We start from the raw sequence: 25,846 nt of genomic DNA, 5'->3' as shown, positions 1-25,846 counted from the left end.
TATAATGAAAAACAACAACATGGTAATCATTGTGCTAGGCTCTCGTTTCAAGTTTATTTACAATCCCGCGTGGATCGCCCCCGTGTAAGGGCTGATCACGGCTGATACGATCTCGAGATTCTAACGCTCTAATACTCTAAGTTCACAAGAATCAGCAGTCACGAGAACTATCGGCTAAGGAGTCCGGCCGTGAGAGCGCCTCTCAATCATCAAAATGTAATGTACGTGGTCTAAGAGTCGTCACAGTAATAGCAAGAGTCCCTCATCGGCATTAGGCATATATCGGCTCGCGAGTACAGGCAACAATCTCACATACGCGCGCACATACGCATACACGTTCTCCCCCACACTACGATTAGACTTCGGCAATAGCAAGTTAACAATCGAAAAATATTCGCTCGGACGAGTCGCGCGGCGGCTGGACCGGTCGCCGTTTCATCTCATCCTTGATCAAGATGTATTTTGCATATATGTATATAATAATATGTATATACCTAATACTTGACTAGATCACGTCAGCTTATATCTTTTCTGTTTTTTTTGTTTCACTTATTGACCATCTTGTCGTAAGTCTAGGTACTTGGAGACTACAGAGACGACGAAATATCCGTTTATAAAAAAATACTCGGCTGAATGAGTTAGAAACGTTAGTGCTGGTTGTTGCCCGCTCGACCCCGTCTCGCCGGCGCGCGCGGGAGCGCGAGGACGATAGCTAACAAAGTTTGATCCCAATTTCAAGTATAATTAACGATAGTAGTAAATTGTCTGAGAACAGTCTCCCCTCCCATCCCTCGACAGCGTGGATGCGCTACGGAGGAGAATCGTGGAGAAACTCAGCTGGCCCTCATCACACATAGAACTCGGCCAGCATCTTGGCCAGTTCGTAGTCCATGTCCTCGTTCTTGTACATATCCATAATCTGAAAAAGCCGTTTACGTAACAAGTAGTTATCTTAAGAAGTTATTAATTGCTTATTTGTGTATAACAAGTTTTTGTGAATCGAGGAATTTCGCAAGAATCTTGTATTCTTATGGTAATTAAATTAATTATTCTCTTTGTGATTTTAAGGAGATATGAAAATTAAGAAACTACAATTATTTTATGCAACAATTTGCATATAAAGTTGTATCACAATAAGAGAACTGGGTACATAACGAACAATGTGTATTTTTTAGAATTGTAGGATAACGACAAATGTACAGGGAGACAAATGAATGCGTGAAACAAAAGGAAAAATAAAATAAAAAATACCTTGGGGAGAAGTGTTTATTAAAAAATTGAATAAAGCATAATTATACGTATTTGTCACATAATAAAATATAAGAGGAAAACATAATAAATAAGATTAAAGTTTATATATATGTTTAATAAATAAAGTTAAACTAAATTATAAAGTTAAACTAAAGATGTGTCAGTGTACAATAAATTAAATTGAACATTCGGCTCTTTGTCACAAAACTCTGATGGTATATATATCATAACATATATATATATATATATATATATATATATATATATATAATCTAAAATAAAAGCGCCTCTCTACTTTTCATAATTCACCAGTCAAGTCAATGGAATGTTAAAACAGACATCATTATATCTCACTCGTAATCCTAATATTAAAGCCACGTTATTAAATGTGAATACACAACTGACTCGTATACCACAGACTTCCGCGAAAGCTACACTAAATTATCGGGAAAATCCCCAGCCTAGCGAGAATCTGTTGCCTTACCGCGTTCATGTCCTTCTGCAGCTCCTCCAGTTGCTTCTCGTGGATCACCTTCAGCTTCTCCTTCTCCCGGTTCTGAATCATCTGCGCGATCTTCCGTTCCTCCATGAACTTCTTCGTGTTGTTCTGCTGCTTCTCCCTCAGCCTGCCCTCCTTGATCCCGCGCGTCTTCAGGGTCTTATCGTTCATCACCTCCCTCGCGCTCTCCACTGACAGCCTCGCCTGTCGCGCGGTCATCTCCTTCATCTCGCGGTCTTGTCGCGCGGTCAGCTGTTTCTGCTGCGCCAGCTGCGCGGCCACGCACAATTTGCACAACTGCGCCCGTCGTTCCTCCAGGTGGCCGCGAACCAGGTCACGTTCCTCCCGGCGCTGCCTGTCGGCGAGACGCGACCATTGGGCCGTTTGTTCAGAAACGGCCCTGCGGACGATGGGATCCCTCGAAAGTTCCGCTTTGCTGTGATAGATATTGTAGTTTTAATCTGATCATTCTGTTATATACTCATTTTCAATCATCTGATCATTATCTGTCGTGTATATAATATATTAATTGCAAGCATTAATGATTTTGATTTGATCAATTTGTTAATTTAATTTTAAGATTTATAAATTCTCATTATTTTACATACGCAGACTGTCAAACTTCTTCGCAAAAGAATTGTATTTTGATTTTCTCATTTAGGTCAAGACGAGACTTTCGTTTGCTCATTTAAGAATAAACATTTAATTTACTGATTTGTTAAGCCACTAAGTTATTAGAGAAACTAAGAATTACTTTTTTCCTTTAAAAATCTTCTCTATAGCAACGCAGTGTTGCTTCTGGACAGTCAGCTTCTCCTTGTGATGCCTCTTTTTCAACGACTCCAGTTCTTTCTGCTGTTTTCGTAATACTTTTTGGTAACCCTTTTCCTGCCTCAAAGTTTCCAGCGTGACGGGATCGAATTTGATTTCTTCTGCAGCAACAAGATGACGTAAATGTGGATCCAACGCTCAACTGGCCATTTTTCTATAGTTTGCAACTTACCTCTCGGTTTAGACGCTTCGTGATGAAGAGACGATACATTATTTTTGTTGTCCATATTGTTCCTGCTGTCACTCTCTTCGATTCCCAGGCCGCGCATTTTGTTATGCGACATGCTCTCCGTTTTCCTGAACGCTCGTGGCGCCGTTAAGGCGTCCATGAATTCTGAAGAAAATTACAAATAGAACATTACGGGCGCATTTAATTATTACAGCCTTTAAAATCTGCTTAGAAAATTCGAAATAAAATATACGCGTTTACTAGATCGATCACTCGAATACACTCGAATTGTTTATTTTTGACGCAATCTGCATATGACCCATTGGAAAGAATTCGTGATTACGCAAAAACCGCTAATGAGTGCTAATGTCTAGCTAATTATGCGGCCAAAAGGCGCGGCGGACGTTAATCGTCGTACCTTGAAAGCCGTCCGGCACATAAATTTTAATCTCAATGTTACAAAACAGCATCGGTAGCGACATAGGAAAGTTGGCCTCGGTTCTCAGCGCAATATGCCGGTAACCGGCTTGCAAACCGTCCAGAGGAACGATTCTTTGTCCGAGCAGCTTGCCATTCGACTCGTCATACACGGCGAATCTCAAGGCGGCGAGGTCCGGTAAGACGACTTTTCTGAACAGGAAGGGCTCCTCATTGTAAACGGGATTCAGACCGTTCGCAGGAACCACTCGAGTGCGAAACTCCTTACGTATCGTGTCGGTTGGTAGGCCGTACATCTCAACCTCCACGTAGGTCCCAACTTTCTTGTCGGATAAAAACTGGCCCGCGATTACCTGTTAAGATATCATTAAAACAGCATGTTAAGAATTATGTTCGCACTAAACGAACAACAAGAGTGCTTCTTTACTTCCAAATTTCTATTCTAAATTTTCTCTCTCGTTTCATTATTCGACTTGTTAAGTATTACATGATTTAACATTAAAGTATTATTTATTAAATTATATTTAATTATTTAATAAAATCAAGTAACAAGTTGATGTATTAGCGTTCAGTACGTTGAGGTAGAATAAGTGCAATGCACGCGCATTCGTTCCTTGATATCTTCTTTTTTCATTTCTTTCTTGTTTTTTTTCTTCATTTTCTTTTCTCTGGTAATTGGAAAACCGTACCTGAACGCTGCATTGTGTGGCGATCACTCCATCCACGGGGCTCTCGGCGAAAGGATCGAAGCTTCTATCGGCGCGTCTCATGAAATCCGGCTTCAGCAAATAGCCCGAAGAGCCGTTGTACTCGAACTTGCCTTGATTCAGTTGCATGGGCAGATCCGCAGTCTGGAAGTTCAGCGACACCATTTGGCAGCCAGCGTTCCAGAAGACCTGTTTCACGACGATCGATCATTGAGGGACTTTTCTTCGTGTTCTTTGTAGCGCAGTAAATTGCACTACGTGCTTCTCGCTTTACCTGCGGCATATAATTGGAGGAGTCGGCGCGTGTACCCTTCGGATAAATTCGGCTCATCTGCCGCTTATTGTAATTTACGAACTCGATGGCCGACGTTTTCAGATAGTTCAGACCAGCCGTTTCCGCGAAGGAAGACATGTTGTGATGGATATTCTTTTCTGAAATAATAGTTTACTTTTCCAATCATCATCATCGCCTAAATTCTAAAATATAAATTATATTCTATATCTGAAGAAAAATAAATGTTAACTACAAAATATCATAATTTAAATTTTAACGTATTAAGAAAGATCTTCTCACTAAAATCTTTTTACATTGAAAGTATATATTTAGAGAAAAATATTATAGATAATATAAATTAAAAATTACATTTCGTTTATATAAATTGAAAATTGTAATTATATATAAATGAAAAAATTTTTTTAAATCTTTAGAAAGATAATGTATATTCTAAGTATAATTATTATTCCGTCTTACGCTCGGCGATGTCGAAGCCAAGAAACTTTATGGGTTGTGCGTAGTTGACCATGGAGGACAGCCAGGGGTGTACATTGGTGGTACTTCCGGTGTAAGGCTGAGCCGCCACGAGCTCTATGCTCTCACCGAGTCCCACGGAACCACTTCCGGATTGCTGCTGCTGAAGGACCGACGTCACCACCTCGGAAATCTCTTCCTGAAGACCAGACGACATCATCATCTCTTCTTCTTTTTTTTACGAAGCTATTCTAATTTTTTAATTCGGTCAAAGTGGAGAGGATGGATAGGGTTATCATTCGTGGCCTGAGGGACAATAAGGGTTACCTTTACCGGTTGTTGTTCCACGACGGCGGCGACGGTGGGCGGCGCGCTGGCGTCTTCCTTGACCTCGTCCTCGATCACAAATTGGCCTTGCTTGAAAAGCTCGAGCTCCTGCTTCTCGACTTCGAGCTGCAGCCGCTTGTTCTTAATGAGAATCTTGCGTTTCAGCATGCTGGGTGGCGGCAGCGGTACTCCCGACTCCAGCTGTTTTAATAGTGGTATCCATGAGGTCACATGTCCGAAAGAATTACAAGAGATTGTACACGATCGATATACCCCACGGACAAGTCGACATTAGAGGTCCTTTTTTGTTCTTCAGTTTTCTTTCCTTTATCTTGGTACTTTATCTTTTATTCATACTTCCACGTTTATATATTGCAATGTATTATGATAAGAAACATTTTTTAAAGACAATGTTAGATATGTTCAATGATTCGTTTATCAAAGACTCGTGTTACGGGATATTCCATAACTGCGACACTAATCAACGTATTTTGCGCAGGAACTTACGGCATAGTCTTTTAGTGGCTCCTTCAGCAACAAGTCACCCAATATTTCATCACAGTACTTCGCCAGCTTATATTGCTGCTTTTTGCTGCAATGATTTTCGAAGCTGAGAATCACTGGATATTCCGATGTTACGAAGGCCGTGTCTCTAACAGCATATATGACGTCCTTGAATAGGATATCAGTGCACATGGCTTTGCCGTGAGTGATTATTGGCTCCTCGTCCTCCCCCTTGCCGTCCCAGCAATCCAGTTCTACGCACCTTTAAATTATTTTGGACTCAGAACGAAAACAAATTAAATTCCTGGCAATCACTGCCTATTCATCACATTGTCATGAAATAATTTCCTGTACATTGTTCATTGTTATGTAATAATTATCAGGTCAACTCGCCAGTTAAAATCAATCGAGACATCGCGGGGAGAGGACTAATAATACAACAAAATCAATGCAAAATGAAATTAATATAAAAAGAAATTAATGCAAATATATAATAAAATTAATAAAACGCCGAACATCGATTTCTCAAAACGCGACGTTACTATCCGAACAGAATCACCTCTCTAAACAGCATATTCAGCATGATATAGCGTAATAAATATGCAACAGCTATTCGGAATCGGCAGTAGTATATATGTATTCGCGTATATACGTCGTAAAAACCGGAGGTAATCATCATTTCCACAGACATTTTACATAACTAACAGCGTATTCACACACACACACACACCTGCAGCCGGCTAGCAGAACTTGTCGATACATCTCGACGCTGCTCCTCCCGCCGAACTGCCGTCCGCTCAAGTACGTGTTGTGACTCGAGTTGATGTAGTAGTGTGCCAGCGATTGGTCCATATCCATATAAACGTCCAGCCTGTCGAGGAAGACCGGGGCGTTCTCATCCGACATCAGGTACCGTATGAAGCCGTCCTTCGTCATCGTTTCTGGAAGCGAGCGATCACTTTCTGAAGAAACCTGCCTTTCCACACGTTCGCGCTACCACCATACGGAGAACGTTGGGGAACCGCCATGGACCACCGCAGCCCATCTCAAATTCTTTTTTGTCTTTGATACTCCAAAGACAAACTTTCTTATTATCTTACGACCTAATAAAATAAAGTAGAATAAAGTAAACCGAGAGCTAAGATAAAATTTGATTGACTGCATCAGTCGAAGGCGGAGCTCTCGTTCTGTCAACGTTGGCTCTTTTGACATCTTGACACGTTTGCATGCAAAGGCGAGTGAAATATCTAAAGAGAATCGATGGTCCCGCATGAAGGTAGTAGACTTCTTGGCCTCAAGAAAGATCAGACCTCCAAGAAACGTTTCGCGGAACACGCATTCGAACGGTATTTATTTATCTAGCTCTTACTCTCATTGCGCGCAACCTCGTTCTGCTCATAATCATTGATAATCTCTAGTGCCCGTTTCTCGTCGTAGAGCGGGTAGAGGATCTCGTTCAGAGTCGGGTCCCTTTGCTTCTCATTGAGGAAGGTGATCAGTTGTTCCAGGTTAATCGTGTCGGCCTTGCCCTGCGTTCTGGAATTTTCAAGACAAATAATCGCGCGTTTAACTCGCGCGCTTACTTCCTGCCGTCTGTGTAACTAACGCAATACGCAGAATAAATAGCTGCGAAGCGTTGCGAAGAAGAAAGACGAGCAAAATGTTCAACGAATTGTTAATTTTGTTAGACATTTTATAATAAATATAAAATGTGAAAAGTTTCTGTGTATATTTGCTTACTCCTTTTACTTCCGAGAATATATTTAATGATATGATATAATATTTAATATTAAAAATTTTCTATTGTAATCTCGATTATTAAATATTAAAGGCGACAATTATAAAATATTAATGATAACATAATAATTACTAATTATTTAAAAAATATTATTTCTCGAGCATAGAGAAGAATATCTAAATATGTATTAAAAAAACATGCAAATATTTTCTTTTAAAACGTTTTACATATTTAAAACAAATACCCACATAGATTGAAACAATTCCTCTATGTCGTTCCTCGGGCAGATTTTGTGGTACAGCGCATAGAATGCGTCAAAGGTGAAATCGTCGGGCTCTATCACATCGTTCTAAACATAGAAATAACGCTCATAGAATCTTTTGCAGAAAAACATAGATGCAATCGGCGTAATGAGATTATCAACTCTGATGAGATTTTCAAGATACCTTTCCACTAGGTAGGCCTAACTCGGACAGACACTGATAAACGAGCTTTTCCGTTTTGCCGGACGCGAAAGTTCTCGCAACCACTTTCACGGGAACCTTCCCGTTGGGATCCACCAGCATCCTCAGCCGCATCCAGCTAGAATAACGTAAAGACTGCTCCTTTATTCGCGATTCTACGATCTTTTGTGCAAGTGTTCTTGTTCAAATAAATGTGCAAAATAAATCCGACTGACGTGACGTCTATTTCTGTAGACTTTATTCTTGATAAATATTCTGCAAAGCTTCTTAAATTGATGAAGCCATACAATACACAGAAGAAAATAAAAATTATTAGAACTGAAAGATAATCTGAAAAATGCGCGGAAAACTTAAATGAGATTTCTTTATCAGTTTATTACGCGTCAGATATTTTTTTGATGTCGAATCTTAGAAAACAACTTAGAAAATTGTGGCATATGTGTCGCTCGCTGGGACGGTTAATTATTTCACGGAGGCAAACAATGCTGCTGTTTGCGGACAGTTAGTGCAAGTATATATAAATGCGTTGGTAAACTCACTGTTTCTTCAGACATGTAAGCGGGCAAACGTTATTCGCTTTGACATTGTGCGTAATCGATCGAACGCCGTCCAACCATACCTATGACGACATACAAAAGTGACATAACATATTGTAGAAATGTTATATATGTATTGTTCTTCTTATGAAACAAGAAGAGAGATACAGTGGACGTTTCATGAAATATCAATCCAACTAAACTTGTAAAATTAAATAAAATTTTATCAATTATCGCAACGTCAACGTCACGAATAAAGAAAAGTTTATATATAATTTTTTTAATAAAAACTTTTCTCTTACATCTCAAAACTATCTCTAAAATATATCATGCCTCGTATATTTAAAAAAAATTATAAAAATATATTAATAACTCTATTATATCGTGTCAAGCAAGAATAATTATTTTAACAAGTAGCTGTTACGATATCATCATATTAATAATATTAAACATAACTGTATTTATTAGTCCTACCTCTCTCTCTCTCTCTCTCTCTCTCTCTCTCTCTCTATTCATGAAAATTCTCCCTGATACATTAAATAGTGCCATAATTTAGCACTTTTAACGTATTTATAGTCAACGCAGTAATTTACATAGCAATTTCGCGTTCAAAAAGACCAATGGCACGTAAAATTAGTACGAGTAAAGAGCTAACTGCTGCTAATAACATCTTAAACGCACGGTATTTAAGCACGGTATTTACGTATTACGGCTCCAATGATAGCGAACTGCCGAGTTTTGCATAATAATAGTTTAATGTAACAGGCGTGTGTACAACGAAAGGGTCACGGTAAAGAATTGTGCTCGATGTGAAACCGCGTGTGGCGCGTTCACGCTATTTCCGTGTTACCAGCCGTACGATAAAATCTTCCGGCAATATGCGAGCACGTAATAATAAAAGCGCGATACGTTGGACTTCGCGACCGAATCGCCAATAGTAACCGAAAAATTTCACGATCAAGCGATTAAAACGCGGCCACGATCGCGAGCCTCCCTTACGCCTTTTTATTTCCGCCGGTTATGTCAGCGTGTATTATTTTATTACGTTGCATGTCGCAGAGAGAGAGAAAGAGAATTATTGCCGACAAATCGCAGTAGATCGAATCCAGCGGAATTCTAACGGAACAGGACTTGCTTATTTATTCGCCATTGCTATTCGTGGAACGAAATACGGAACGAGGAAAAAAAGCCGCATAAAACTCGTCCGTTTAGTTGTGTTCAGCGTCTACAGCCACGCGATAAAAGTCGCTATGTGAGAAATGGTAATTTCAATGGTAATGATAACGCCGTTAACGCCGTTAGGACGATCCACACCACCGTATTATTCCTTATTTGACCGATTCTACCGGCATGCGGATACAGTGCGTTTCCCCTGTTATCACGATTGTCGGTGATGCGTGTTACCTTGGCTGTGGCAGGATCCGGACACACGACGTGCTGATAATTGATGTTCGTGTAATCGACGCCAGAACAGATGGTCAGACTTTTATCATCCAACTGTTCACCATGCTTACTGAGCAGCTTGTCGTACAGTTTTGGATCCTGTTGGAAACGTTGATCTATTAGCTCGTTAACGTGTGTTTTTCTTCTTTTCTTCGTGTTTCTCTAACGCTTTCTCAAGTTTACGCAAATTAGTTTGATCTCTCGACCAATCAAATCGAAAGGAATTGGTTTGCTTAGTTAAGAAGAGCGTGTTCGCCCACGAATATGTAAATTTATATCGTAATGAGGTTTGTAATAGGATAATTCAAGCTTAAGTGAGTTAACTAATTTTCTAATTCCAGTGAAAAATAGCAATAAGTGTGATAATAAATAAAAACAGTAAATATATTTATGTTCAACGTAAATACTTTTTAATAATCACGTTCAACATGGTTGCAAAAGACGTTAAAATCGATAAACTTTATCAGCGCGCGCACGTTTCGCAATTAAAACGCGAGCATTGGAAACGTATAAAATAAAATATCAGATTCACATTTAGCGAAGTGGTTATAATCAATTTAACGAATCTAAACGCTATCACTAACCGGAAGCACTGAAACAATCTCTTTTACCTTGGGAACTCCTCCAGCCCTAATGTCGCTCACTTGACACAGCTCTATGACATCGCCATCCTGCAGAGAAGCGAGACAGAGAATGAAATAAGATACGACCTTCCAAGAATCATGAGTCCCAAAGGATCTTCAAGCATACACTTAGTCCTTTTGTTTCCGGAAGGACAAAAGGATGGAAACGACGAGGACGAGAGAGCTCACCTTTCCCTCGCTCTGCCAATAGATGAAGAAACCATACTCGTCGACCTTGAACGTACAGTCGAACTCGATTTCCGTGTTGTCCTTCTCCTCCGTCCAGCGATCAAAGACGCATCCGGTACGGAGCGCTTCCGGCACCTCGATCTGCCAGTTGAACTCGAACTTCTTCGTCATCTCCGCGGCGTTCCACCGACTTCCGGTAGGGTCAGCCCAGATACGGCGTTTTCCCGGTTCTGTCAACAGGGATCGGTTAAAAGCATCACCCAGCAGGAGGAGGAGGAGGAGGCAGAAGAGAGGACCTCTGCGGATATCTTGGCGGATCGCGTGCGATCAAAAATCTCGAATCGAGAAAAAAAATTGTGCGTGGTACTTCCGAAAAAAACCCGACCGGAAAGAGCCTTGGAAAGAAACCGAGTTATTCATGCTCCGCGTCCCTCGTCCGCGGATTGTCCGACGCGAACTAGGATCGCGTACTTTTCACAGCACGCCGCGGTGCGTGTCATAATTTCCAAGTTCGAGCGATGTTTATTCCGCACACTGCCGCAGTCGATTCTATAATCGAGGCAAAAATCGCGCGTTCGTCAACACTGATCCATCGGAGCCGAGGAAAATCCGAATGAAGAATTCAAGCGCGAGCTTCAGCTCCGCGTCAGCGCGCTACAAAGCCGCTAACTAACGCGCTAATCAGCATGCTGGAGATTGCAATTAAACGGCACAAGAACGACTGGTAAAACGAACGACAAGTTCACGCAACGCTCGAACTTCGCACTGACACGCAATTTGCCTGTCTAGAAGTCGCTCGACGGTGCAGTTAGTCGGTTAGTTATTAGCCGACTGCTCGGGTGACCTCGATAAAAGCAACGCGCATATATATACGTAACACCTCAATCGAGTCTTCTGAGCCTTAATCGGGCATTAACCTCTCTGGAAAATGAGGCGGCGACGTTCCTTGACCTTTAACCCATCGGCCCATCGTGTGCGCGAGCGAAATTTAATTTTCAAATCGCACTCGAAATTTGCGTAAAAAGTATGGCACGTATATCGCGAAAATTTCGATGTTCATTTAATTGGCGCGTTTCACGTTTAATTATTACGACGCGGGAGTGCTGCTCTCATGCTTTATTAATATTAATTATCATTCCCGAATTTTATGCAGCAAATTATTATTATATGTCTACAACGTTCGCGGCCTCCGCTTTAAAATTCAACGGGCACGTAGAGAACAGCGTGTTATTTCCTTATTTGAAAACGTGCGATACAAGCTTGCTGCTATCATTATTCATACTTATCGAGTCACTGTCGACTGTTCTTTTCTTCGTTTTTCTTTTTGCTTATAATTTCCCGCGCGCAATAAACGTATCGCGAACATGTCTTCGCGACGGGCACTGTCGAGATAATTGCTCTTTTCTATGTGATTAAGCTGAATTTTCATCTCTTGAGCACGAATCTTTCTTTTCTCTTTCTCTCTCGCCACAGAATGAAAGTAAAAGTCCGCACAATCGCGTTGGATAACGTCCAACGATTCGTTGAAATTCACATCGATACTTCAGCTGTCGTCTCACATACTTTGCTTCATTTCCCTTCTTCATTATGCACACGATCTTCTCATTATTGACGCTTCATGATGAGCGTTTTTTTTCGACGTCACGTAAAAACTCCGAAGGAAGTCTTTGAACTTCTCTATCTTTTTTTTTCTCTTTTAAATATCTATTATCTCTATTATCTCTATTTTTAAGTCGCCATCGGGGCTAATCTCGGCTACGGAAGTGAGAAGAATAGAATCTGCAAAGCGAGAACGGAGCCGCTGCACTCGCGTAGAAAATTGAAAAAAGCCGTTGGGAAAGAAAGAGTAAAAAAGGACGTCATCGCACACACTTTGCGTACACGCTGAAACGTAATCCGAATAAAAACGGACAGTGATCTTTTTTTATCCACGACGCGACGTTACACGGAGCGCTTTCTGATGTTATAAATAAGTACCTTTTGTGAATGTTGACGAGCGTTGCCGGCCACTAACACCGTTTACAACATGTAAATTCGGAATGCGATCGACACTGCATAAATGTAACGAATCCGAAAAATGCTACGTGAAATATGAAAATATAACTTTTTCCATTGCAAAACGTTTGAGCTTACATGCATCATTCACGAGGAAACGTGCTGGTTTATAAGAGCCGAGTACTCCGTACATCGGAGACCGTTTCACGTCGACTTTTGGATTTTGGATAATCGATTGTTCATCACGGTACAAAGAACATTTTAGCATCGTTGCACCGATTAGCCTTCACGGCGGATCCGCCGTGCAAAATATACGAAGCACGTGTAAATGTCAATGTTGAAGACAGCTACAACCAAAGAGTTCTGTATGTCTGTACATATATACAAATTATTAGAATATTTATATATTATAGTATATTAATTATCGGGATTAATACGTTGTTAATCGCAAGAGTTTTTCATTTTTCAAGTCTCATTCTTAAGGATTTTTCATAAAATACTGTTCACCCCCATGTTTTTGCAACTTGCGATTACCACATTGTGTACCGAAGTTACAAGTTTCTAGGCGTTTTTTAATAAAAATATGCATTTGTCCGTTTAGAAATGAATTTCTCCGTTTAGCTTTTTTATGTAAATGTATTGCGATGAAATTCAAACGAATGTTTAATGTCTTAGCGTTAAGACGAACACGTACGTCGGCCATTTACAACGTTTTAGTGTAGGAAGATGGACATAATCGCTCTCACAATTTCTTAACAAATAGAGATGTTAATGTGATAGTGTAGTTGCAGAAATACTTACAATGTTAAGAGCGTCTCTTCCGGGTTGGCTTGCTCATTTTATCTCGCGGCTGCACCTACGACAGAAAAGGACCAAATAAATTTTAATGCGTTTCAGCATTATAATTAAAGATTTTCCTGCATTCGCAGTGACTCAAAACATTCGTGAAAGAAATTCGTTTGAAGAGTAAGTATAGACACGCTGTAGGCACAATTTCATTATGAAAATCTTGTTAAGAAGAGAAACAACCCGTCGCCTCCTGTCGCTTTCAGTGTTTTAATAAAAAAGATCTTCAATACGCCGAGCAAATCCGGAGCTATCTTTATTTCATTAAAAATACGTGGAACGAACAAGGGAAACGTCTTCTCTTGAAAGTTGACGACACCCGAGAAATGGAATTATGATCGCTGCTAAAATAACAATGTACGTATCTAAGTATACGATCACTGACGTATGCGCGTCGCTAAGAATACAGCATTTAAGTAAAAATCCATAAGTCGAACCGGATGCACCAACAATGCATGTTAACAATGCTTGACGCGAAATCGACAACCGTACCTCCATACCTTGCTAAACGCAAAAATAGCTTTCAGACAAATCTGATTGACAAATTAAAATTATAAATGTTTCCTCTCCACGTGGATAATGAAATTTATTTGATAACTAAATTTGCGTACATGCCGCGATAATTGCAGTGGAAGACCATCGCGGAGGTGCGCATATTCTAATTGTTTATCACAATGAGATGCTCCCGGTGTATGCTCTCGATGACCCAATTTGCATTGTAAATTATTTATAAACTCGAGAGCCAATGAAAATAGATCCATTGGAAGTGGGATCCGTTCCCTCGAGTATTCCTCGGAGCGATATCCAGTTTAGTAAGAGATATCCAATTGTGTTACCAATTTAGAATGCCAGTCGGCACTCATTTTCCACATAGTTATTCCCCCGTGTCCTCCCTGTCTCCTCTTTGCGCCATCCCATCTCGCTAAGCAACGTGTTAATTATATCTACTGGCAGACACGTGCTTTTCTGAAATAAGTTTCGCTCCTCGATTAAACGGGGGGAACTCAATTGATATCTCTGTGTAATTACGATAGACTTGCGTGGCAGAGTGGATTACGTAACGTTCAAGCGAAGCGTAAAAACCAGATAATGAATTTTTTATTGTTAAGTTAATTGTTCGCCTAATGATGTTTCTTTGTAATTAATCATCACGAGATGCATTTCTCGTTGTTTTCTTAAAACTGTTGTACGTCAAATGCAGTAAAAATGTAATGTCAACAGCATCAACAAAAAATAATATAACTGGAAATCTTCCGGAAAGCTTTCTGAGTAAATTATATGTATTAGTCAGATAAGAATCATAATATCTATTTCAGAGCGAATATTATTAATAAAATAGTAACATGCGACTTAAAATTTCGCAAGAAAAAGACGTAATCATGTATAATAATACATTACACTTTAGTTTCGTCAACATGTAATCGATTAATAATTCTTTAAATATTCTTGCTGGACTGGTTCAGTCAATCACGATGATTATCGATAAAAACACTTGGCTGATAATTAAACTGCTCTCGCACCGTCTTGATTAAAAATACATTAAGGTAATTGCAAAGGGTAGAAAACAACAACGTGTGACGCATCACTTCGAAGATTTTTATTAATAGGTGACGCGACATTTTCTCGCGCACACGAAGGCCAACACATTTAACATATCTTCTAATTGCTTCACTTCACCGTAATTTACTCAGTACCTTTCGAATAAATTAAAACTGAATTCCCGAAGTGCGCGATTCTTCTTCAATTTTTAGAATTCTTATTAGTATAAAAAAATAATCATTTAGATATTAAAACATATACATACGTATAAAGCGTATATCATAAATAAAGGTAAATGTGTATCGCCTTTACTATTACCTCAGTATTTAATATAATTAACCACGTATTTTACTATGCTGTTATATCTTGCGATAGCACTTCAATGTGCCGCACATTTTTATCATAGATACCGCTATCGTATCAATATGTGTATCACAACGGATATCCCAAACATTATCGCAACTTATCTTAATTGGTACACTGGGAAATGGAAGCTGCTCGGCGCCACGTTTCGTATATGTAGATCGTACGCCAACATGAGAATGCACTCACGATTAATTATTACACGCTTCGAAGTACAACCGTGAAAATATTTCCGACACGGGCTGCTTACGAAACATAACAAATTGTTTGAGAAAACTTGAGAGCACTAGAACGTACCATTTTCCTGATTAGATTTTTCACAATAATTACATATTTTCTTGCTATGACTATGAATAGAGGTTGATAAGTATATCTATTATCTTCGTATTTTCTTTGGCAGTTATTATCGTCATTAGAATTTGGCACATCCCTTTCTACGTATTTCACAAATCATATTACATATGAAACGAAAATATTTATAGAAAATTGTTTTAAAAAGTTTGGTATTTTTAGAAAATTCGGTATTTTTAGAAAGTTCGGTAATAATAAAATACTTTTGTTTTAATACGTTTTTCAATGTATCTCCAGAATGCGAGATTGAAACACTTTGGCTTGGATTTTCAGATATTATTAGATCTCAAACCATAACTTTCATCCTCGAATCTCAAGATATTTGATGAATTATCTGTGGGAACCTTAACATCTGCAATATACTTAAAATTTCTAAAATTATAATACCTCTCTCTCTCTTTGTCTTTCTCTCGCTTCTTCTCTTTCTCAAGGTTTCCGAATCTCAAGTGAAGTTTAAAATTAAAAATGATCTAAGTACAGAAATACGTGGTAAGAAACTATAAATGCTAGTGCTAGGCATATTGGCAATATACGTACATACAGCAGTGAATCATAAAATCATAAGAGCAAGTAAACACATTAATAAATAAGATACTTCAAGACGCAGAAGATTGCATGCCGTACCAATGAATCGTATAATTCATCGTCAAATTATTAATGTAATAATCTTTAATATAAAGATATCGTAATGCGCTATCTCTAATGCGCAACAATATAAAGAGACTTCCTAGTAATGTTCTTAAATATTGTATGAAAAATTGTATCATGTAATAACATGTAATCAGTACAAATAATTAAGTTTTCCTAAATAAAACCGTTATTCCTTTGTATCAAATAAATTTTATAAAGATATATGTCAATATATTATATCATATACATTAAAAATGTATATTCTCTCTCTGAATCCACCATTTCTTAATTATCCTCTTATAATGCGTTCAGAAGAAAAAGCCGATAAAAGATAGAGCTATATTGAAGCTATATGGTTGAAATTATTTTATCGAAAGTGATAAACGCCAGTAGTTCTGGAAGTGAAATCTTGCCAGATGGCCATTTGCAATATTAACCGCAACTTCCGAGAATTAACCGCATCCTCCCGGATGTTTTCTGGCTGCAGCGACGTATTTATCGTCACCATTAGTCTTACCGAAGGAAGAATTCGAATGTAGTCGCGAAGTTGCCAAACGATCAGCTGACATCGCAATTTCGCTGCGATAAAGTCCGCGCGTGAAAATCTCGATCGCGAAAAAGGATCCGAAAATAGCGGTTCCCATCAAATACACGGACACATCATGATGTTCCAAAGATATGTGAGTGTGTGTGTGTGTTGTGGAACCACGAAATCTTCCACGAGAACTCAAAGTCGCAATTTTGCTCCCAGTCTCGATCTAACTTTTAAACAATTATAAACGTCAAGCAAACTATGACAAATTTAATTTAAAAATTCTATAATTTTTTATTATTATTATATATAATAAAGAGAGAAATAAATAATAAAAATCCTCAAACATTATCGTTTCAAGCGTTTCTATCAAAGTAGCATTTAGATTATATGTAATAATTAATAATAAAAATATAAATCTCAATATGTCAACGGACAATTTCCTCCTTAGCGAGTCAAAAGAGTAGCTCTTGCCAAAGCTCAAACAGGATTTGTTAATTCCAAACAATACGTAGATTAAGTAGCATCGAATGAGGCTCATCTTGCTATTTAAGTTACACGACAGTGAGTTTAGACATGAAATATTAAAATCTTAAGGTCGAAAGTAAAATTTCGACGAAATTTCAAAGACGTTCAGCAGATCAGCAATGCACACGAGGCTCGCCATTAATGCGGACGCGTGTAGCAAAGCGCGTAATCGGCCACCGACGCGTTCTCAACGTTATGTGTCTATATGAACATCATGTGTATACCGCAGCCGTGTAAACAGGAACGGCCGCTACGAAAATATAATGTAGGCACGTCTGTGATTCGCGCCATGCCGCCGTTCGCCACTTCTCTTGGCTCTTGGTACGATGCTTGGTAGCGCTCTTGACGCCCTGCAACCCGCGCGTTCCCACGAGTTGACCGCGTTTTAACGACGTGTTACACGCCAAGTATTGGACATGCCCCCCATAGAACACGGCGATTCATTAACACGTTTTCTGTGCCCCGCGGGTCATCGATGATCTGCGATTTTCATGGAGCATTGTTGATAGCGTAAAGTGTTTCGTGATTACAAAGCGCTTAATGATGAAAATCGTTAATGGAAATGCATGTACGTAAATTGTCTATTTTGGAAAATTTAGGCATGATAATAAATTAAATTATATATATTGAATTTTCTGTTCTGGACAATTTATGATGAAACGATAAATTATATATTGAATTTTCTATCCTCTGGGAGATTTTTATGATATAGTAGTATAAATCATATATGAGATTTATACGATAAATTTTCTATTTAAAAAAAAACAGTCTAGAAAGTTTTCAATTCCAGAAAATTTATAGTACTCTGCTGTAAATCATCGATGGTTCACATTGCGGGAATTCGGAAAATCGCGCGACACAGTCTGAGCATGAAACGTGTTAACGGGCACATCGCATCGAGTATCGGTAAGAACGATGGCGAACACGAAGAGCATAAACTGGTAAAAATCTGGAGATGCTGAAGACAAAGAATTAAGGAGTTGCTGTCGCGAATTAAATCTCTCTCGATCGAGACGATTGCGCGGCCGTTGCCGTAAGTTGTTATTACACAACCGAGGCACAACCGAGACCTGCATAATCAGCGAAAAGAACACGAGGACAAGTTGGAGCAGCACTCATGCCAGAGACCCGATCGCGAAGTGACCGTGATTCAATTACACGGCGCGGATCAATAATTATATAATTTCCGGAGCTTTCGAGGTTGAATTACATCGCCGCGACATTGACCGCTCAATCGTTTAATATACCTAATAGCCACTTTAGCAAGAATAGAGGCAAATGAGGCTTATGACCTGAGTACCCCTGTTTTTATGTGTGTGAGAGAAAAAGAAAGAGAGAGAGAGAGAGAATCAAATCTGAATCTTTAATTGACTATTTTTATTAAGTTAATTTACTTAATTATGATTTAATGTTCTTTTTTTTGGAGGAAAATTGTGCATTCATTTATCCAAAACTATAAAGTTTTTTTAGAAAAATTCTTTCCAACGCCAGTTAGTAAATCAACATATAGTCTTCATTTATTCTTGACCAGACTGGCAAATACAAGATGTTACAAAATCACGACTAAGTACATTTTCTTTCAGAGAGTGACTACGTATCACTTGATAAGGACCTTAAAACTGTAGGTCGAAACGTCGTGATTTTGTAACATCTTGTATTTGCCAGTCTGGTCAAGAATAAATGAAGACTATGTATAAAGTTTTTCTTTACATATTAAGTTTTGCATATTTTTGAATTAACTGACAAAGTCTATCGGGACATTTTACGATTTGTTAATGCTTCGCCCGTACACAGTGCTACACGTAATTCTGTTATTATCAGCGAAGAATTTTACAAACACTCCCGACGAATGTATAATGTACAATAGATAATTTCCGATAAAAAAATGCATTATGCAATGTGTTTATGGCCATAATGCACGTAGTTTGCATCGTACGTTTGCATCGTGCGTTCCACATGGTTAACACGAGAAAAAGAGAAAGAAAGTGAGAGTGAGAAGGAGAGAGGGAGAGGGAGAGGAGAGAGAGAGAGAGAGAGAAGCCGATGATTCGTAATTCGCATTATCGTCGAGATTTACGAGCACGTTTCTGAGTGGTATGCAATTCTTGCCGGAAGAAAATGCAGATATTCCAGAGCACATTTCGTGCATGCTAAAAATATGCGTTCTAAAATTGCGGCACGGTCATGCGTGCGGTCATTTTGCATTATCATGCTATCAATTAACAACACTGTACTTTATCTTTATCTCACGAAAATGAAAACCATTTCGCGATATATCATTTCGTGGAACTGTTGCTTAATTGGACGACTGCGTCGAAATGTTCATGTTCAAATTTCTGGCGTGCTTTTCCGGCAAGAACGCTTTGAGGAACATGTCGCGGTTTTTCTCTGCGACATGCAGAATTCCGGAAATAATAAAAGAATAATAATTTTCCTGAGAGACAGCGAGATAAAGATTTAGCAGAGAGATAAAAGATCTTTTTACATGACATTTCAATTATTATGCTTTAAAAACGCTTTTCGTGCGTTTGTCTCCTGCAATCATCACAAGTTGAATTGTACAAGAAAAGAAGCAGGTATATTATACTTTCACAAAACTCATTACTTTTTCCATTTCACGAAAGTAAGAAGCCAGAAAGAAAGCGGATCACGTAATTTAATAGAAAGAGGAACATCCGCATCCCAAGATGCCAAGCAATTTCAGTCTTGATATCTACGACAAATCAAATCAATTATAACGATGACGTTCACAAGCATCGATCATCATTTTAAAAAAAAGCGCATCGTCCACGCGCGCACGCCACTGTATTCCGTCATCTCCTTGGTTTTTGCTGCTTTATTATTATATAAAACACTCGTGCAACGTCGACGCCTGTCCGAGGTTTGTGCCGCCGAAGAACAACATTGTCCTCGGCGATTCGACTTGGAAGTGTGACTTGGAAGAATCAGCAAGAAGGTATCATCAGATACGAGACGGATCATTATTTTCGTCACGTCTCGTCGACGCCGCTCGTCGACGGATCCATGATGGATCTCTGCGAGGTCGGGGACCAGGTGTCGGGAACCCGACGATCGACCTGACCCGACCCGCGAGCGTAAGCGTAAGCGTAACGAGCGCGCGACACCTTTTTCCCTACCTCCCTGCCTCCGTCTCCCTTCCTCTCTCTCCCCGACCGCCCCTCGTCGCGGAGTGTGGCGCCTCCGAGTCCCCTTGACCTCGAAAATCCCTCGGGAGGTCTGCAGTCAGGGTCGTGTCCCACCGTTGTCCCCTGCCCCCGCCTCCCCCTCCTTCCCTCCCTGCCCTTCAGCGTTCTCCTCTCGTCGCACCTACCTTGTGTGCGTCTTACGCGCGGTTTATCTCTGGCGGCGACTTATCAGCGCGGCATGCTGCTAATTAGCAAGTCGTCGTCGTCGTCGTCGCCTCGTGAAGGTCCGCGTACTCTCCGCGTCTCGCGCGTGTGCGCGCGTAGCCGGATAGCGTGTACCATCCGCGACGCCGCGCGTATTACGCGCGTCGCACGTATATACACGCGCGCACACAGCGCGTACGCATGTACGTATGACTATCGCGGGAGTGAGAGTAGGTGGAAAGATACAATGAGAGAGAAAGAGAAAGGGAGAAAAAAAAGAGAAAAAGCGAGAGCGAGTTAACGCGCGTGCACAGTACGTCCGATTAACGGTCGCCGAGCGATCGACCCGTTCTTTTATCGAGCAGTCTCTCCTTCCTTCTGTCTCTCTTTCCTTTTCTCTTTATTCATATCGCCCGTGAAAGTCGTTTTAATAATCGCTGACATCTCATTAGGTGCATGGCGGCACGTGTTAATCCGCTCTGAACGAGCGGAGAGAGAAAAAAGGAAAGAGAGAGAGGAAGTGGATCGCAGGCGTGGTCCGCGATCCTCGTAATCTTGATGGCCCGAACAATTAACACGCGAGTTTAATACCGCGCAAGTAGGAAACGCCGATACATTTAGTCGCGGCGCCAAGCTCATTCATGCTGGCTCAGCCTATATGCGTAAACTGGTTACACACAGGGCATCAAAGCGAGGGACCAGAGTCGATTCGGCGCGCCTGCCGTCCCGACGGCGAATATTGGTCCTCGCGTTGTCGGCGTCGCGTGCATTCAACGCCGAAAGCCGACGCTTCATCGCATCGGGTGAACACAAACGATTTCAAAACGGACGCTTCCCCGCTTCAGCCGCTCGAAAAGCCCACCGAAGTCCGCGAGCTCGCGCAACTCGCGCGAGCGACGGTGAGAGACTAGAAGCGGGATCTGCTTCTGGATTCAAATGGGATTGCGTAATTGGAGCGCGTAAACGCGAATTCAGGGAACCCGAAATCGTCACTGGAAGCCTCGTCGAGAGGGCATCCCGACGAGCAACGTGCGGCATCCGGTGCGTGTGCGTGCGTCGTGAGCGATGCGGCGCGCGTGACGCGTCTGGCTCGTGACCGCGCTCGGGAGAAGCGAGCGCGGACGTAGGTGACGTCGAGTGTACGCGGCGGCCGCGTCGCGCTCGCGCGCACACGCGCGCACCGTCCGCTGCGAGCCCCCGGTGGACTTTCGCAACGCGAGATCGGCCTTACCGCTCGTTCGGCTGCTCTCTCTTTCTGCCTCCTGCTTGCTGCGCGCGATTATCCGTCAAGCGACGAAAACGGCGGCGACGTCCCGGCCAGCAGCGCGCTCATCCTCTTCCGGCGAGATCCCCGCGCGCACACCGGACGGACACCACGCGCACCGGAAACCCCGCGGGCAGACGGGAAGTAACGCAGCCCGGAAGTACGTGCGGACGTGCACGCGCGCGCGAGAATCTCCGCTCCGTCAGGCGGAGGTCTTCCAGGCGCGACGGAAGAAACTGACGGTGCCGCACCGTCTGTTGACGGGCGAACCAGCCGCCTGGCTCGATACCGTCTTTTCCCCTCGCGCGCATGTGCCGCTCGTGACCGTGGCTCAGCTTCCGCCGTCGCCTGGTCGGCAAAAACGAGACCTGCCGCCGCCTTCCAAGCTCGTTGCATCGCGAATGTACGCGGAAGCGCGTTGCGCCTGCGGCACCGACGACGCCCGGAAGTCTTCGGAGTTGTTCGATTGACTTCGCGAATCTCCCGTTTCGGAATTTGAATATTCAAATCGCTGCATTTTTTCGCGGGTCTCAGCGCAGCGCTTAACTACGCGCGTGCGGCGCATGGCGAAGCGGTGAAGTTTATTCCGAAGATTGATGAAATAAAAAACTTGCTGCGAATGTTATAAAAGTTTGTTCTGCAAGTTCTCGTAGCGTCCTTCCGACTTGTTACATAACGAGTTCATTTTTGTTTTATGCAAATTTAACCGAATACAGCAAAAACTGATTAAGAAAATTTATCTTCTTGAATCCCACGCTTTGATTTGATTACTACGCTTTTCCGGAAGGATGGCGTTTTTGAATAGTCGGACCATCAGTTTTTATTTTCATTATTGAAGCAAAAGTAGTCCTTATGGAGGTGGATTCGACTTGCAATCTCTCTTTCTTTTCGAAAATTGCGCATTAGTGATTGATAAATGTACTCGTGCATTAACGTGCAGAAGAAAACATGAATTCTAACGAAATTTATTATAAATTTTTGTAATTTTAGTTATAATGCTGATTATGAGTTGCATAATTGTATGACTGAGAGTAATAGTAAATGTAGCAATAATTGCACAAGATTAATAAAACATGAAAATTAATATACATTTACGTAAACTTATATAACATTTCTAGGAGTGACTTCAAAAACTCCTGGACTCTTTTAAATTATAAAATTGGATTTGAGAGTAATAGTAAATTTAGCAATAATTGCACAAGATTAATAAAACATGAAAATTAATATACATTTAAATAAACTTATATAACATTTCTAGGAGTGACTTCAAAAACTCCTGGACTCTTTTAAATTATAAAATTGGATTTGAGAGTAATAGTAAATTTAGCAATAATTGCACAAGATTAATAAAACATGAAAATTAATATACATTTACGTAAACTTATATAACATTTCTAGGAGTGACTTCAAAAACTTCTGGACTCTTTTAAATTATAAAATTGGATCACGGCTCGCTGTTCTGTGTTCGAAGTTGCGACATGAAAAACCTTGCTAAGCAAAAGCTTAAACAATGTATTAACTATATAACGCACAAAACTTGAAAATTAAAAAACTTGAACTTGCGAAATACAAAACATTAGGACAAACATATATATATATATATATATATATATATATATATAAATATACATTCAATTTATATAAAATAAAATAATCTTTAATAATTATTCTTATTTATTACTTCAATTCCAGTTTAAAAAACATTTTGTAAAAATCATCATGAAACCATATATAACAATTAGTCACTATATCTATCACAACTTATATCACACAGAAATGCCGATCTTTTTGTAAGTAATATTGCACTATTAATCAATCTCTCGGCGAGAAGGAACGCGAAGAAAAGATTGATCGATTTTCTTTAATTAACGAAGGAAGTAAACCATCCGCGGCGCGTAGCGCGGAGTTTAAATGAAAAATGTTTAATTTAAACTTCGACATGCAACACGCGAAAGTATCGCGCCGCCTCCTAACGTTTCGATTTATATCACGCAGTCGGTTTAATCGGTAAAAGCCGCAATAAACTTTTATTTACTTCGTAAGCGCGTAATGAAAACGGTATCGAATAAAGTTCAGCGCGATGTTGGGCCAGGCCAGGCAAAACGAGAAAAAAGATTCGATGATTAGAGATCGGGCACGAGCGTACGATTTATAATAATTATCCGACTTGACTCTTTCTCGTTTCACTGATATGACGATTTCGTAACGCGATTGATACGAGCAGGCAGAAATAAGCGCATTTCGAGGGAGAGCACATCTCAATCATCGCGCTCCAACGTAGAATGAACCCGCGTGTGAGTCAGCGGATAGAAATATCTCACTTCGTACGATGCAGACAAATCGCGTGTAAATAAACAAGCAACTCCTATCTGAATCCGCGCTAATGAAAATAACAGCCGCCGACGTGCATACAATTGCACTTCGAGTGAAACGCGACCGGCCGCTTCGATGGACCAGTGCAGCTAATGTAACGTGTAACATGAGACGCCTCTGTTAGTGCAATCTTCGGCAAAAATGATTAAGGAGCTGTGATTGTACGGCTGTCGTCATCTTTTGTTATTGACCGCGTAGATATCTAATTTGTTAGTTATTCAAACGCTGGTAATTGTTACATCTCACAGCAATTAAGTAATTTCATAATTATTGATAAGTTTTGTATGTCAAAGACTGATAACAAAAATTGGAAATAAAAAAATTAAATTTATATACAGATATGATACGTACATGATTTGCTTTTCTTCTTTTATTCATAAAATGATAAATAATAAGAAGAATATCTTATATAAATGAGAGAAGAGAGACGAATCTCGTAACAAAGTAATTCGTTATCTCTGTTATCATAAGAGCCGTTAACAAGTCTTCTTTTTGTTTTATTTAAGCCATTACCTGCAAGCTTATTTGACTGAGTGTAAAATGTACAATAAACATTATCAAATACAATGTATCAAAAGATTACATAATTTTGTAGTCTTAACGGCTAACAATAAATGGAAGGGAGAACATTAAAGACATCTACGCTCTCTGTGAGGCTTTCAGCGCAGGCCGACAGACACATTAGGTCGGTAATATGGAGTGTTCAGGTGTACTGAACTTGCATTCGGTAAATTATCTTCAGCTCATGAAACTACGAGTATGATATCTTGGTAAATGGGTTTTTTTTCTTCGGAATTTATTATAAAATTTGATAATACCTGAGAAAAAGGATTTGTAATCTATTAATAATAATAATAAGATAAAAATATAAGAGCAAGTTTGAAGGAAATCTTTATATTATTAATATGAATTATTTTTATATTATTATTTATAGTTATATTGTAATATTGTATGATTATAATAATATATTCATATAATTATCGTTGGAATAATGCATTGAATAAAGAATATTTAATTAGAAAGGGCTCAGGAACTCAGTGAGTGCTCCTATCTTTTGTGAAATTAAATTCTATTAATTAAAATTAAACATTCTATGATAAATAGGAGATAATGTAAATTATTTGTATAATCTTTTAAAAGTGTAAAGTAAACCATTTTTTAATTTATAATATTTTTTCATAACACTGACTTATTTAATCTAGACGTAACACGAGTATTCACACATTTGCTCTGCACATAAATTCGAAAAATGTATAAAAAGAAAAATTTTTAATATAATTGCAAGCAAAAATATTACATTTTTCATTATTATTACGTCATGTCCATTCCTTTCGCTTCAGCTACTGCTTCATCGCGTGCTAACGAGAGATAGAGCGTGCTAAAGAGATATTGCATGTATCGTACAATCAATTTTATATATATGTATAATACCACATATAACATAAATAACGTTACACTTCGCACATCTCTCTTTCTCGTTTACCGCAATTTTGCGAATTTACAGTACCAATCAAACGAACACCATGTTTCGCGTTGTACTACGCGTTGCAATGGAGCGACACGTCATGTGTCGTGTGTGTACGAAAAAAAAGAGCGGCCGGATAATTT

At 39.9% G+C, this 25,846-nt stretch overlaps 1 protein-coding gene across 6 annotated transcripts; it reads right to left on the bottom strand.

Annotated features, from left to right (window-relative positions):
• Positions 1-29: 29 nt before the first annotated feature.
• Positions 30-22,131, bottom strand: LOC105277609 (1-phosphatidylinositol 4,5-bisphosphate phosphodiesterase). 6 transcript variants are annotated; one of them, XM_011336071.3, is made up of 20 exons: positions 21,833-22,131; positions 13,264-13,318; positions 10,468-10,697; positions 10,267-10,326; positions 9,617-9,754; positions 8,216-8,295; positions 7,659-7,794; positions 7,461-7,561; positions 6,844-7,010; positions 6,205-6,415; positions 5,478-5,736; positions 4,971-5,171; positions 4,647-4,842; positions 4,170-4,327; positions 3,878-4,084; positions 3,169-3,541; positions 2,754-2,915; positions 2,505-2,682; positions 1,736-2,186; positions 848-919 (listed from the first exon to the last, which is right to left on the bottom strand). In XM_011336071.3, the coding sequence occupies exons 3-20, from the start codon at positions 10,636-10,638 to the stop codon at positions 848-850; spliced, it is 3,321 nt and encodes a 1,106-aa protein (XP_011334373.1). In that variant the 5' UTR covers positions 10,639-10,697; positions 13,264-13,318; positions 21,833-22,131. The 6 variants fall into 6 exon arrangements, with proteins under 6 accessions (XP_026826726.1, XP_026826727.1, XP_026826728.1 ...); XM_020031139.2 differs by lacking the exon at positions 21,833-22,131 and having other exon boundaries at positions 13,264-17,862; XM_026970925.1 differs by lacking the exons at positions 13,264-13,318; positions 21,833-22,131 and having other exon boundaries at positions 30-919; positions 10,468-10,638.
• Between the last annotated feature and the right edge of the window lie 3,715 nt (positions 22,132-25,846).

The sequence above is a fragment of the Ooceraea biroi genome, chromosome 7, assembly GCF_003672135.1.
Source record: "Ooceraea biroi isolate clonal line C1 chromosome 7, Obir_v5.4, whole genome shotgun sequence".
Taxonomy (NCBI): domain Eukaryota; kingdom Metazoa; phylum Arthropoda; class Insecta; order Hymenoptera; family Formicidae; genus Ooceraea; species Ooceraea biroi.
The sequence above is the reverse complement of the archived record's forward strand: the minus strand, read 5'-3'. Positions and strand labels throughout refer to the sequence as shown.